At 32.1% G+C, this 16,638-nt stretch overlaps 1 protein-coding gene across 3 annotated transcripts in view; it reads right to left on the bottom strand.

Annotated features, from left to right (window-relative positions):
* Positions 1-16,638, bottom strand: part of LOC103575344 (protein pangolin, isoforms A/H/I/S) — a 103,583-nt gene that overhangs the window by 2,419 nt on the left and 84,526 nt on the right. For 2 of the 3 annotated variants that reach the window (XM_014445166.2, XM_053742088.1), the window contains exons 5-11: positions 13,340-13,427; positions 12,274-12,369; positions 12,037-12,174; positions 8,773-8,855; positions 8,568-8,698; positions 7,629-7,794; positions 4,260-4,329 (exon numbers count right to left, since the gene is read on the bottom strand). In XM_014445166.2, the coding sequence (XP_014300652.2) occupies positions 4,260-4,329; positions 7,629-7,794; positions 8,568-8,698; positions 8,773-8,855; positions 12,037-12,174; positions 12,274-12,369; positions 13,340-13,427 (772 nt within the window). Of the gene's footprint in view, positions 1-4,259; positions 4,330-6,541; positions 6,702-7,628; positions 7,795-8,567; positions 8,699-8,772; positions 8,856-12,036; positions 12,175-12,273; positions 12,370-13,339; positions 13,428-16,638 lie in introns of all 3 variants that reach the window. The other variant, XM_008555084.3, reaches the window with a different exon arrangement.

The following is a 16,638-nucleotide window of genomic DNA, read 5'->3' as shown; positions in this document are numbered from 1 at the left end:
ATTTTTTGCTATCAGAATTTTTTTCATGGATGGGATCTTTTTTTTTTAAACAAAATAAAATTTAAACATTTATTATTTTTTAAATTATAAATTTTACCTCACAACTATAACTAAGAAAAATAAAAAATATCATGCGCACTCGATGATATAAAAAAATGTATTTTAAAAAATAGCAAAATTTTTTTTTGAAAATTTTATTTGCTATTTTTTTAAATTGTGTTCACTCGCTGCAATGCCATGCTTAATTAAATTAATTAGATTTTTAAAAAATATATTTCAAGCATGTAAACATTTAAAAAAATAAATTATCTCGTGAAATAAGTAGCAAATAATATTACAGGCAATATTGGAATTTTTTTTTCAATGCCGATTAATAAATGATTTATAAAATTTAGTCACGTGATTTTATAAAAATTTATAAATAAGGAATATAAGGACTGGACTGGATTTATGTTGAGGTTATGAACCCGCAATTTCAATTCAGTACTACAGTCGAGACATTACCGCTCTGCCATTGGCTCTCATTATTCATCTCTTAGTAAATTAATTTATATATTATTACAGAGCATATGTTACATTAATTAATTATTATTATTTCCGGAAAAAAATACTCAAATATGATCATATATGATCATGTTTTAATTTAATCTAGTCCAATATGAACATATATGATCGTATCTGATATCATATATAGTTAAATATGAGTTCATATATGAACGTATATAATATCAGATACATGATCATATATAAATTTGAATCTGGTGAGATATGAGTGTATATGATCATATCTGATATCATATAGATCACATGATTATATATAATCATATCTGATACTATTTATGGTCTTTTATTTTAATCTGTCCAGATATGGACACATATGAGGTAATATCTGATGTATAATTAAAAAAAAATATGAGCTCATATATGAACGTATATGATATCAGATGTGATAAGATATAAATTTGAACCTGGCAAGGTATGATTATATATGATCATATCTGATATCATATATAACCAAATATAAGTTCATTTGTAACCAAATATGACTATATATGTTCATATCTGATATCATATATCAACATATATGATATCAGATGTGACCAGATACATGTTCGTGTGTAAATTTGAACCAGGCGTAGCCTACTTATATAGATCATGTTTGGTATCACATATGATCACATGTGAACATATCTGATATCATATATGATTACATATGATTATATTTGATACTAAATATGATCATATGTCACGATACTCAAATGCAAAAATTTTTGATACTATAATATCAATTATATATATATTTGAACAGATATGATCATATATAGTAATTCTTGTCCAAATACGATCAGATAAACTATTTTTTAAAATTTTATCAGATCTGAATATTTTTTCATCCGGTCAGTAAACACTTTAAGTAATAATTAGTTTATTATTTTAATTATTTAAATCAATTCAATCGGTAAACGCGTCGAAAACACGCAATGGCATAAAAATAATAAAAAAAGTAGCCACTAAATACACATAAATATTTTTAATACACATGTAATTTGTTTATATATAAATATATAATAATAGTAATAATTGCCATGCCAAAAAAATTATAATATAAAATCTATCAAACTGTTGTTTTTAAACCGATAAAATCTGTCATACATATATTATATAATATAATATAAATTAATTATTATTATTATCATAAATATTAATTATTTAATTTTTTAAATATACATATAACAGATTAGCCATGCTGAGGGCGACACTGAGTGACAAGAAAAAAATAAAATTTCAAACTAAACGAGGATAAACAAATAATAATAATCATAAATAACAACAATAATAATAATAATAATAACAATAATAAGCTGTAAAGAGCCACAACAATGAGAAACAATGCGAGCATCGGAACGTTGCCACAACTCACTTAATGCCATTTGTTTGTTTGATTGTTTGAATTACTTTGAAATTTTGAATTTAAGATTTTTGAAATTATTTTTGAATTAAAAAAAAATGGCATTTAGAGTGAGAGAAAGCAAGTCCGTTGGTTTAAGTCGGGACTGACCACTGTTTAAGAAGAAGTGTTGCAGTAGTAGGGAGGCGATAGGCTTGACTAGAGATTAACATAAGTGGGTTCTTGCTGAGGCGAGGAGGCATTGGAGGCAGTGTTTGTGTTTGTTGGGGCACTTGCTGACCCAACATTACCACCACCTCCAGCCCCGACCCCTGTCCCCGCGCTATTTCCCACACCGTGATGGATTATGCTCGCGTGGATGCCCATCCCCGCTCCATGCTCCACTGGGCTGCCAAAACCAACCACCAGCCATTAAAGGGGCGCTCGCAAAATATTATTTTATTTTATATTTTTTTCCCACCTTAAACCCCTGAGCCAAATCATCGTCACCCACACGCTTTTTTTTCTAATTTTAATAAGGATAATTTTGTTACACTGAAAAAAATATATTTTTAACCCAATAATCGTTCAAATCGCAGAAAATGTACTTGGGTCTAAGCAAAATTAATGGCGGCCATTTTGAACATGACTAAAATAGCCGCCATTTTGTAAACGTTTTATTTCATTGCGATAGTTATCAATTATTTGTCACAAATCAGTTTTCTCGCATTATCCGACATATTTATAGATAAATATATGTACTAATATGTCGTATACAGATAATTAATATGAAAGTCGCACAAAAATAGTTTATTTGAGACAAATATTTCGTTCTTTCAGTGTATTGAAGATTTAAACACTGATCAGAAAATATGTCTCCCAAATATTTAAATTATTTGTCAAAGTCAGTGTTAGTACTAATCAATTATTTTTAGTTTGTTGATAGGATTAATAATTCACCCCTTTAATGAGCTTAATGACATCGTTAAAACCCAGTTGGTAGATGCGGGGCTTAAAGGGCGTAAACTAATTTTAATAAACAATACAATTACCGTAATTGCTGGTTCTAAATAGACATTATATATATATATATGGAGATTTAATTATCAATAAAATATATAAATGTCATATTATATATAACTACTGTGGTAATTAACTATTTAGGTATTTACAAGCAATTTTAATGATATGTTTTATTAAATTATATATATTCATTAGTATATATATTAGAGCGATTCATTTCCGGTAAAAAATTTTTTTTTACGCTGGGAAAATAAAATTCCCGCTCCTAATTTAAATTCAAAGACTTCGTCAATGTACTTGAAGTTTTTCCACCTAAAACTAGGAAATTTGATTTTTTTTTATGAAATCAATAAAGTCCCTATATCTCGCGAAAAAAGAACTTGAGCCTCTAGACTAAGAGGACCTTTTTTGTAGAGAATTAAATTTCCTACAAAATTGTTATCTGCTTTTTTACTGTAAATTTTGTTGTTTAGTCAATATCAACTGAAAACTCAACCTATCATTAGAAAAATGACATTCGTAATTAACACAGAAAAAAAAGTTAGAGTCGCAGTAAAATTACTTTAGGAAATTTTGGAAAGTATTTAATTACCTACGAAATTTCGCGATCAATAACTCGAAATACGACTAAGCAGAAAATTGAAAGAAAAAATCCAATTCCTTATGCTTTTTAAATGTATGAAATAGAAATTTACGTCATAAGGCCGTGAAGTGGCGGTTTTTTGACAGCGAAGATATTTCGATATGAGCTTAAGGTTTGTGGCGGGAAGGTTCGAAACGTGCGTATTTTTAACGTCCGAGGCATAGCCGAGCCTTTGGAGCGAGTATAACAAAAAAATGGTTTTTGGCGCCAAAAGTTCTACTCATCCTAAGAAATTTTTTGCGCTAAGAAATATTTTTTTTCTGTGCAGAAAAACTTCAAAAACATTTCGAAAGTACTTAGAATTTGAATTGAGGGCTGAAATTCGTAGGGAACTTTTTTTTTCTATATATTTTGCTCTGTGTGTAAAAAAAAAAATCTTCGAAAATGAATCACCCTAATACGTATATACACATTTATATATAAATATATATTTTTTTTTAAATTATGAGTATCAATTTATTATTTTTTGGAAGACACATTTTCTGCCATGACTTTCTAATAACTTTTGTACAAAAAAATTTCAAAGTTTATGTTTCATTATTTTTCCACATGTGGATGACGTTGGAGTTAAGATGGAATTTTAATAACCGATAAATTAAAAAAAAAACCCTATAATTAAAAGGTATTCTCAACCACTGTAATGTAAATATTAACATAATAATTCAAAAATATATGTAAAAGTGTGTAATAAATAAATAAACATACCTGCAGGGTTTGCACCATTGGCTTTGTTGATCTAATCCATACCTCGCGCGACATTTTTTCATATTATTACCTATAATAATTATCAAATATATATATTAGTATGATATTAATAACATTATTGCCTATAACTAATTGATAAAGTAGCAAAATTAAATTTTCGTTCTCTGTATTACTTAAATAATATATAAATATATGATAGTTTTCAAGTCTTATTTAAAAAAGGGTTAAGTGTAACGCGTACTGAATAAAGCATTAGCTTATTACTTCAGAAATTTTTTATAAATCATGCAAACTACTGAGCTACGAGGACTTTTACAAAAATTTATCAGTTTTTTGTCTGTTTCCTGCAAAAACTATTTAATTATTTATTTTAAATAAAGCTATTTTGTAAAAGCCCTTTTTGAGGTTAACCTTTAGTTTATTAATAAGCTAGTGTTTTTTATTAGCTACAATTTCATATAAAAATCTTACTTATGGCAATCTTGCCCAAGTCTGGTCATCAGTACACTAGTTTGCGTCTTTATATAACTATGTGTCTTGCTGCAGACTCTGACGCAGAGTTTTAACTTGCAAGGTTTGTGCAAGACTTGAAAAAAAAAACTTTGTTTTATGTCTTACTTGAAGAATTGCGCAAGAATATTGAAGATATCTTGCTCGAGGTGCATTGGTAGTGGCTTGAGCAAATCTTGCACCAGAGATTGCATACTGACGCAAATCTTGCGACAGATCTGCTCAAGAAGTCTCATATTACACTTCTGTCTCTGCCACTTTACCCCCTCCATTGTCATACGACTTGGGATCTTGGGGTGAAGTGACAGAGACAGAACTGAGATATATAGACAGTGTAATATGAGACTTCTTGAGTAGATCTGCCGCAAGACATGCGTTAGTGTCTGCAAATAATTTCTGTTGCAAGACTTGCTCAAGATGCGCATAAGTAACTTTACTACCACATCTTGAGCAAGACATCTTCAATGTTCTTTTGTACAATACCATGTGCAAGTCCTGCTACAATCTTGTCTTAGAATCTTGCATTAATGTCTTGTGGCAGATTGATAGCTATATAAAGACCTAGATACCCAGTGGTCTTCCGCAAGATAATTTAATAAAAATAGTACAAGACTACTGCAAGATTGTCTTTTATACATCTTGGGCAAGATCTTGTAGTATCTATCAAAATATTCTTGTGATCAGTGTCTTGACCAGCAACTTGTGATGGAAATTGTTACATGGAATATTTGCGAGAGAATATATAAGGAACCAATAGAATAAGTTATTTGAATTAACTAATGAAATTATTTTTGTAAAGGATAACCTCAAAATAAATAAACAATATACAAGCACATGCAATGTATCAAATAATATAACTAAATAAATAAAAATAATATATATATTATATATTATTTATAAAATTAATAATAAGATGTAATCTACTCTTGTTCGCGATAGAGTAAGCCTTGGATATATAAATTGGGTTAAAGCATCGTAGGTAAACAGTGAACGAAAATTTAATAGGATAAAATTTAATGTAAGGGTTCAAAAAAAAAAATAATTAGAGGTCGAAAAAAATATAAAAACAAAAAATAATAATAATAAATGAAACGGGAGTCAAAAAAAGGGGGTTAAACATTGAAACGATCAAAGGATAATATAAAAAATTCAATAGGATTAAAAAGAGACGTGAAAAATAGAAAAAAAATTAAAAAACGCTTTAGGATTGTCTGATTGCGGATAAAAATTAGGTCTCCCTGTAAAATGCAAGATGGCCAGCGTCCCCAAAGTTTGTTGTTGTTTTATAATACGTAATTAATATATGTATATATGTTGATATACATTTTTTAAATTAATAAATAAAATAAATAACCTGCGTAGATGTGTTTTTTTTTAACACACTTACGCACGTTTTTTTAATAATAATAATAATAGTAATAATAATAATAATAATAATAATAATAATAATAATAATAATAATAATAATAATAATAATAATAATAATAACAATAACTATAATAATAAGAAAAATACATATATGTATGTACGTATGTGTGATACAATATAAGTTGACCTTTAGACCCCGAAATGGGGAAAACATGCAACAATATGTAGTGTAGCAATAGTATATTTATATATTATATATAATTTAATATAAATATTAAAATAAGTATGGTGGAAAAAAATGTATATATGTATTATATTCTTAATAATAATAATTAAAAAATTGGGTTTGGGTGATTGTGGTGGGTTATTTTTGTAAGAATGTGTGGAGTGAGGCATGTGGGTACCTCCAGGATCACTGTTTGTGTCTTGTTTGCGCTTCCTCTTCTTAGTTCGGTTGGTATTTGCGCGGGAAGACCAGTCAGGGTACAGCTGCATGTGCAACTGTCTCTCACGTCGCGCCAATTCGTAATACTTGGCCTGTTCCTCTCGCCCTAGCGCGTGCCACTACCGAGAGAGAACCAAATACACTTGTAATTGCATTTATACGGTTATATCTAAACGGTTTTTTTTTTTTTTATTTTATTACTCAATATATCAATAACAGATTGATGAATGATGTATTGATGTGATGATCTTTTAATAAATTATTTATTTTAATAAAAAATATTGCTATCTACTCCGCCACCCTCGAGCCATTACTCAAGTTATTGATAAATTTTCAATTAAATTTATAAAAAGCATTCGAAAATAACATTGGGGTTCCTACTTTCCGTTTAAAGTGCTAGAAGAACAGCCATGTTCCCCACCCGTATTAACTATAATTTAAAAAAAAAAAATTATCGTTTTACAAAAGAAAATTTAAAAAACGCGCCCGATATTAATCAAAAAATTTATCACTATTAATTTCCCGTAAGTTTAAATAATAATTTTTACCTCAGCATTTTACTCAAAAAATTATAATACCGCTTCAGGGAGTTGGCCAGAGACAATAATTGCATACGCGGGTTATATATTATTAATTAATTTTTTTTAAAAATATATTATCTATTAACATTATTATTATTATTATTATTTTTAAATGCTTGCCACATTCCACAATTCCCACAGACAATCCAATCCAATTTAAATTAATAATCCGCTCATCAAAGAGAATAGGAAAAATATAATTAATACTTTTATACACATATATAAATAAATATATACATCTATATATATGTATAATAAAGAAAAATATAATAAAAAAAATATATAAAAAAAAAATTAAAATAAATAAATAAATAACAAAACAAAAAAGAAACGCATAGAGACTTTGATCGTTTCAATATCCATGAGGTTACTATTTATAAATAATAATAGTTAATTATTATTATGATTATTAATTATGATTATTATTGTAAAAGGGCCTGCTGTTCTAGCACTGGAAAGTGGTACCTCCGGTGGGATCTGCGGAGCGTTCTTTCTTCCTCTTCTTCTTCTTGCTGCCGTATCCGTAGTTATCCCTGGCACTCCAGCCGGGGTAGCGCTGCTGATGGAGATGGCGCTCCTGCCTGGCCGCCTCATAATACCGCGCCTGCTCCTCCCGGCTTAGCGAATGCCACTGCGTGTCATATGCCCCAAAACGGTCATTCAAAGTCTCAATAATTTTTTTTTTGCGTGCACCGTGCTCACTATCTTTATTTACTTAAACTTCTTACTCGAGTACTAAATTACTTGCCTAGTATTTTAGATTTTTTTTTTTTTATTTAATTTACTGATAAATTATAATCGACCAACCCGCCCTCCCTGCTCGCCCACACGTTAATTATCGAATCAATCTCTCTATTACGATATACATATATTTATATACATATATCTATATTTATTTATATATTCCATAGATCCCACCTACAATGCTCTCTAACTAATTATGTTTTTTTCTGCTTTTTTGCTAAATTTTTTGTTAATAATTGAGTAAAGCTTTTTTTTTTACATGCAATTTTTTTAAAAATTTTTTAAGTCAAAATTTTGAATTAAAAAATATTTTTCGCATTAGAAATCTAATTCAATCACAAAAAAAAAAAAATTAATTACAATACGAAAATCGACATCATGAAATTAGCAGACAATAAAAAATTTTTGATTTTTTTTTTTTTAAGAATAATTTACAAAAAAAAAAAAAAAATAAAATAAAAAAATGCACTTGTAGAAAATAAAAAAAACTAGAGGCGCATTTTTTAAAAATATTTTTTTTTTTGTAATTTGCTTTTAAAAAAATCAAAAAATTAACGATGGCTAATTTCAGTATCAGTCGACTGCGAATATTAAAATTTCTTTTTGAATTAATAACCAAATAAAAAAAACAATTAGTATTTAATAATTAAAATTTCTTACCCGTCTTCCTAAAATTTGGTTGATTGCAGCACTTTCTTTTAAGGTACACTCTGCCACCACTTTCGCTCTCATTTCTTTCATATACAGCATAAAAGCGTTTAAAGGCTTCTTTATGTGGGGTTTCTTTTTGTCTATTAAAAAAAAAAAAAAAATAAATTACTGTCAAAAAAATTAAAATTAAAAAAACAAAAACAAAATTTCTTACCTTGATTATTTTGCTGTCCAGTGTCTTGTGTTTTTGTGATGTCTGATGACAAAGACGACGAGTTTTTCTGGTCCATTGAAGACCTGGTTCACAAGAAAAAAAAAATTAATGACAAAAAAAAATGATGTAGGCTACAATTCGTACCGTTTATTAGACATTTGTTTATTATCAGTGTCGTGTTTGACATTAGCGACCGAAAAAAGCGGGCTCTGGGAGTTGGACAACTGCTCGGTCAAATTGACCCCCGGGTTATCAAAATAAGTTTGGGTGGGCAGTCTCATAGGACTTCTGTTAAAATGTTGGGGTAGGGACCAGTTCATTTGTTGACACATGAGTTGTTGTGCCTCGACCATCGCCAGCAATTGCATAAAATAATACTGTGTACCATAAGGCGGGGGTGGCTGGACTTGAGACTCTGGGGTTGAATCACGCGGTAAATTTCCCATGTTAAGTTGCATCAAATTGCTCATATGCAAGGCCGTCAATAGTTTGTGGTCAGTCATCGCCAAATTGTTATCACTTATTTTTTTGTTACTATCACCAGTTAAATGCTCAATCGCCATATTGTCTGTTTGCAATACTCTGGCATCATCCGGGACTTTGTTATCATCCCCGTCAATAACAATATCGTCTTTTTTATTCAAGGCAGTTATCGTTGCCGTTGTTGTCGTACTAGATAATGACAGATCATCTGCTTCTAATAATACCGACTCACTACTAGTACTATTATTACTGCTATTGTTATCTTTTTTAATTACCAAATTCAATGGCTCTAAACACTCCGACTCCATTGCCATTTGTTTTATTCGCAGCTAAATAAATATATTTATTTAAAAGTTTATCACTTTGAAATAATATTAATTACACTAATTGACCGATTTTAGATTTTTTAAATAAATCACAGACTAAATTTGGCAATTTTTTTTTATTAATTAACACTTAATAATATTAGCACTTATTTTAAATAAATATCACAATATTACAAAATATATATATATATATTTTTTTATATAAATATATATAATATCCAATTGAATAAATTTAAAAAATACTAAATAATATATTCATTAGAATTTTAACTATTAAAAAAAAATTATCACATTCTATCCGCGTAATATTTCATCCGAGCTCTCTTATTAATTTAAATGGCCCGACCGCCATAAATAGAATTATTATAAATTTATATCGCACCATAAATAATTATTACGCGGATCTATCTATTAAGTTAATAATTAATAATAATAATAATAATAATAATAAATTTAAGTAAAATAAAATTATATATTAATGCAGACAATGACAAGTACGATATAAGTAATTATTGTTATTCAGAGGATTAAAATGTTAATGGTAGAGTAAAGTCTTTTGTGAGTCGTCGTAGCACGAATAACCCAGCGGTGTTACGATTGATTATCCGTGGGTTGAGGGGGTGACGGGGGTGAACGGTGGTGCGGGTGCACGGCCCATCATTGCAATTCATGGCTCTCTACAACTACATCTCTTGCTAGCAGTGCCCTACACTATATAACCAATGTATAATTCTCATAGGGGGTGAAAATAGCATTTTTTTGGCGGGCTCCGTGGCGCTACTGTCGCCCTGATACGTTACGACAATGTCCTCCGTCGTCACCCTCTGCCCTTTTTTATCTATAATTATTCAGACACTTCCTTATGCTCAACGGTTAATTATTCACTCACAACCACTTGTCTTCGAGACATTAACGTCATTGTCATCAGTCTTTCCCTCCCGCTGTATCAATTGATTTATTGCAATACAATTACAATTATAATAACAATAACAACAATAATAATAATAATAGATGTTACTATTATGGATACTGTGGGTCATTGCCCGATTTTACGAAATTAAAACACTTCAATGCATAGAAAATTAAAATTTATTATTTATATGTATATGGAGATTTGTTAATAAATGTCCCGATAATGGCTGACAAGACGAACGTTACTACTTGGAGTGATAGATGCAACTACATTGTAATACAAGGCCTTGATGCTTTGGAGACTACCCCTCTTTCCGATTCGACAATCATAATAATAGCAAACTCGTAATTTTCAACGGAAATGTCATATTATATATATATCTATGCATCTATATCTATATCTATGTAGATTTATAATGTAGAGTACGGAGGTAGATTTAGGGAGATCTGAGTGTCTGAGGAATAAGACAATAGTAACTGTGGCAACGGATGAACACGTTGAGAGTACGTTGTCTTAAAGTGCCATGGGAATAAATACAAACCAATAACGTGGATTAAGTACTAATACAAATTATAAATCTGTTAAGAGGGTAATGATCAATACGGGACGGAAACAGCGCAGACGCTGTGCTGTGCATCATCAGAAGAGACGAGAAGAGGAGAGAAAAGAGAAGTCTGCTATTCGATAACTTTTGTAATAGGGGTTGTTCTGATGCTTTGGGATGTGCTACCCCCTGCAGCAGTCTTTTGCAACTACTTTATCTTCCTTATCATTTGCGAGACAATATGTGGATTTCGATGGTAGATACTGCATATTATTTTTTTTATTATTATCGACTGAGTTTTTCCGTCAGCTAATAATTTAACTTCAATCGTCATCTTGGTAAATTCGCACATGAGTTTCGTTATCGGTACTGTGCGTTTTGCTATTTGCTCTTAACTTGAGTTTGTTTATTTGCGAGGGAGCCAATCGTACCGTGGAAATAATGGATTAGTGATGTGTTGATAGCTATGATTATATATTTATTTAATTTATGTAAATATCAGATATTATGTTTCACGGAATGTAGTTACACTAAGTTATTTGTGTACACAGTTGAAAGCTGATTAAGATATATTATTTATGAGGTTTTATTGTTTTGTAAGCTACTCTTTTCCCAATGCCGAGCTATGCGAACTACTAGCCTGTGACGAGGTTTACCCTCACTACGAAAGGGTTGAGGGACATTGACGGATGAAGAAGAGGCATTTCGACGGGACCCAATGTAACGTCATTTAGCCATTCTTTCCCTTTGCCTTATTAATCATCCGTATTAGGTAGGGACATGAAGTTGCAGCTAGCGGCCGTAATAAGTACTGGCCACGCAATTTTTTGCGTGGCCGCTACTTATTACGGCCGCTAACTTCAGCTTTATAGGTAGGAACTGCAATAGTCGCAACGATATTTAATATGAGCGAATTACTGACAGTTGGGAAATTTTATAACGATACGTATAAATTGACATAATTTAATAATAAATTAATGTAAATTAGTAATAATTACCTGTGATTGTGATCCAAGGTAGAATGATCCGCTTTAGGCGCCGATGAGACTAACGCATGAGACGCTAAAGCATGTGCGTGCGGACTCAGTCCTGGATGAGGAGGCATGAGGCCCGTTGGTGAAAACCGATAAAGATCACTACAAACGAGTGTATAGCGGAATTAATTATATCATTCAAGTATTTTAAATAATAATCTTGTTTTTATTTAATTAGTACACAATAACGTGTAGACATACCTGGGTAAACTTGAACTTGTAATAGGTAAGCTCGTGGGATATGGACTTCTAAACCCGGCACTCGCTGGTGAAATAGGATACATGCCTGGCGTATGCCTATAAAATATTTTAATTATTGTTAATTTAGTCTTTTGTATTTATGTATGCGTGTTATTTATCCTCATAATTGAGGAATAAATTTTGATAGCTTTGTAGATATTATCGTTAAAACAATTTATAAAACATAATAAAGTTTTAGTGGGTTTGGTTGTTTAAATTTTAATCGATGGAGGAAAAAATAAGAGGGTATACGGTAATTGAGGGACGAAGGACTAATCATCCGTGGAAAATCTCAATTTAGGGTGGTTCAGGCAGAAAGCAAATAACAAGGAGGGACCACGAGGTTTCTAAGTTAATATAGCCAAGAGGGTGTATGCGAACTAATAGACTGGAACAGAGAGGATGACCAGACAAAATGACCATCCACTTATGAACACTTTTTACGGATTTTTTGTGAGATTCATCTTTTAAATTGTTATTTTAATTGCTGTTTTGCCTAATGATTATCCAGTTTTATGTTGAAGTGCATTCTATAGATTTTTGGTTCAAAAATGCAAATTTACTGGTGGCTCGAAGGACCAAATACGAGAAAGGTTTATAAGGGAGATTAGAAACTTTATGGTTCTTTACTTGAAAGTGACTCCGGGTCGAAAGATTTGATCTGATTTTAGTCTCATTACAGAATATTTGGACTAATTTGTCTATTTTTGATGTCTTTAACTTTTTAGGCTGTTTCGATCGTCGTAAGATCGAAAACACAGTAAAAATAATAGACAGAGAAATCTAAAGCCGACCAAAACCAGACTAAAAATTATTGAAAATCGGGAAATAGTCTAAATAAGGAGTAGTATGAACGAAATAATTTAATCGAATACAAATAAAAAGTAAAATTGAATAGAAATAACTTAAAACTTTAGTGTTGAAGTTATAATAAATGTAACCCGATAATTTATACATTTATTATAGTATTTATGATAAAATTTGAAACAATATTTTATAAATAAAATATAATAAAAAATTAACTTACCACGATGCCACCTGCGTCATATCTGGACTTAACATGGGATATGGATACTGCCCCGTCGAGAAGGGGTACATCGGGGCTCTCGTTAAACCTATGAAAACATTTAAATTTACTGCGTATAAAAACCAAACATAGACTCAAATGAAGAATAATATTGACTTATAATTTTTGTTCAACAGAAAAAAAAGTGTAGGTGAAATAGATTTTTTTTTTTTTTTCACAAATATGCAAGCGAGAGTGAGTGGGTGCAGCGGAAAATTTAGTGCAAATATTATGACGACATCAAAGAAAATTTGTTGGATCAAATGAAAAGATGACTGACTGTGTTATTTGCTCATAGATATATGGGGGTTAACGCTCGATTTGATAAACAAATATTGTTAAATCGTACGTCCGAATGTAAACGCTAAAAATTCATTTGCTTTATATATTTGTACTGTGTATTCTCTCTTTTAATAAGTCTTTCATCATCACTTTGAAATAAAATCTATTTGCGGGATTTTTAAACGCTCGAATTTGTCCCAAGTCTGCAAATCAATAGCGCCATATATATCGATAGCTCGCTTGGGTATTGTATATCAAAGGGATGGCGATTCGGATTTGAAGTATTAGGGGTTCGTGCGTGCTTGCAGAACGATAAATAAATTGGCTTCGTAAAGACCTAACGACTGTCGTTATTGGTGAACCTGTTTCTAAATGACGAAAAAAATCACGCCCGTTTGAAGCAGCGGTACTTGTTGGCAAGTTCCTACGCATGTTTTCCCGCAATCTGGCCACTTATTTGACTATAACCACCACTAATAATGGGTATCACTACTTGAATTTAGTGAGTGAATAGACGTGCTGGCGAAGTGTGCGAACGTGAGTTAGTAGAGACAAGTATTGAATGAACGTAGCGAGGGGAGGTGGTTTCTGGGTATAAAGTAAAGACTGGTAAGTGAACGAGAGTAGTAGAGATGAGGGCCAGACGATGAACAAGACGAGGTAAAAGGGAGACGAAGGGGTAGCAGTATTCGTTCGTAATATCCTGGGCAAGTCCGCCAGACTCTGTCATGTGTGCTTAATCACTTTCCAGTCGACTCGGCAGTCTGCAACCCCATTATCGAGGTTTTACCACCCGGAAAATTACTCTTTTATTCCCGTGAGCAACTGGAGGAATCGAACGATCGAGAATCCGGCGTGCAATCGTTTTCTCTTTGTCAGTTTTTTTACCTTTTTTTTAAGCATTTTCCGTCTCATTCCATACTTCAACTTGGATCCCTGATCCTTTTAGCCCGTTTTAACCTGGCCTTCTCCATTTCCACAGTCTCCAGCAGCTCAAACTCCCGGTCGTTTTTCCACTTGCGTTTTATTAGATCCCATCGTTAACTTGAGCTAGAGGAAGTAGTAGCATTAATGGTCCCGGGAAATTTCTTCAGTCGTACCAGCCGTTAGACGAGTCTAATCAAGCGTTAGGATCAATGATCAAGAAGGCCTTTTCACCGCAGGATATTCGTACAAGTGCTTAATTTTGTCTATTGCTCATTCAGCTTAGCTCAGCTATTACTCATCATTATCATCATCATAATTGGGATCATAATAGCAATGATTATAGTGTGAATAAAATGTACTACAGACAACACTGGTTACAACTTGTGCGTTAAATTGTACAGCGCTCACTTTATTTGGAACTCATTAATCAGTCACTTATTGCTGGTTGTAATACTCTCAGTACACAGCGTAGTTTGTGTTGAGCGAGTAGCCTTCTCAGGCGCACCCATGAGCTCTTATCCGTCTTTCTTTTTCTCCCGCATCATGTACACGCCATTAGCCTTTGCACAGTTAGTACATAAATATCCATGCTGTTTTATATTTTTAAAAAACGATACGCGATCAACGTACGGATATCTATACGTACGCGATAATTGCATTAACTCGGCGTTTTATCGATTCGATCAAGCGGAACCCGACGACACTAGTCCAGTCACAACAGGCTCGATATAAAATATACATAATATATTGTTATAAATAAACAAAGTGAAAAAAACCGAAGCATAAATAAATAAAATGTAGGTGAGACTTGGGATCGTTTTATAGTCGATAGTTAAATTTGCGTAACGTGTCAAAGTTTTAGTTTCACATAGCATTCTTAATGATTTTTAAAAAAGCTATAAAAAGACAGATAAGTCTTCAAGCTGAATAAGATTAAAACCACATGATACATTCTCTATCTAATATATTTGTATATTGATACACGATAATTGCATTAGTTGACGGTACTTTTCACCCAGTAGTGTGCACCCGTCTAGCAAACAAGCGACAGACACGTGGCTGCTCGACGTCCCGCAAGGGTGATAATGAATCCTGCTGCGCGTAGACCGGCTACTACACCTAACTCTGATATACGATATAGTGTATACGATATAATACATACGATGACGAACCGATCGCCGATGAAAAAAACAAAGTAAAAAGAGGTAGCTAAAGAAACGGTTAAAATACTTGTGCAATTAGACGTCCTGGTAAGCCGACACGCACACGCGCCGTTTTTGCTCGGGTTCAAAACCTGTTTCGTGAAAGACCGTAAATCATCGTGAAATCGAGTTAATAATCATCCAACTAATTAGTCATATCGTTTAGAAGCATACTTATGAACAGGACAATAGTTTCCATGGGTTTACTGCAGTAAGCATTAAAAATTAGCGTTAATGTAGACTGAGTTTCCCATCGTAGTCCCTCTTTCTATACAACTGGTGGCACAGTTAGTCTGTGGAGGACTTTAGTGTTGTTATAACGAAGCTCAGGCACGCCTTCAGCTAAAGTGTCTGTGTAATGCCTCTTGCTCGTTATTTGCATTCGGCATGCTATTTAACTGGCCTAGCCAAGTGGAACTAGTTGCCCTGTAATTGTGCGGTGTGCAAGGAGTGCCACGAGGCAACTCCCTGACTTTACATCTCTCTGCAGATTCCTCTGCTGAGCTCTTTACATTCATGTACGTACATGTATGGATACGATCGTTCGAACTGAAGCTCTGGGGAAAATCACGAGGAGGTAAAGAAAAAGCTAAAGGATTTTTAAAAATAAAACGACTTAAATTAACGGAGAATTTAACAAAAAGGATCGGAGGTAAATTGTAACGCGCGTCTACTCTCGTTCGACGACATATCAATTATGCCACCCGGATTCAAGGTTTTTTTTATTTCTACGAGCATGACTGGTATGGAGTGTAAAGGAATATTGTCGAGCGAAACACGATAGACGAGAAGAGTGTAGAGAAGGAGATGAAAAGCTAGAAGAGGATGGAAAAATTAAGGGAATCAATG

This window comes from Microplitis demolitor, chromosome 9 (assembly GCF_026212275.2).
Source record: "Microplitis demolitor isolate Queensland-Clemson2020A chromosome 9, iyMicDemo2.1a, whole genome shotgun sequence".
Lineage (NCBI taxonomy): Eukaryota > Metazoa > Arthropoda > Insecta > Hymenoptera > Braconidae > Microplitis > Microplitis demolitor.
Note: the sequence above shows the minus strand (reverse complement) of the source record. Positions and strands in the feature narration are given on the sequence as shown.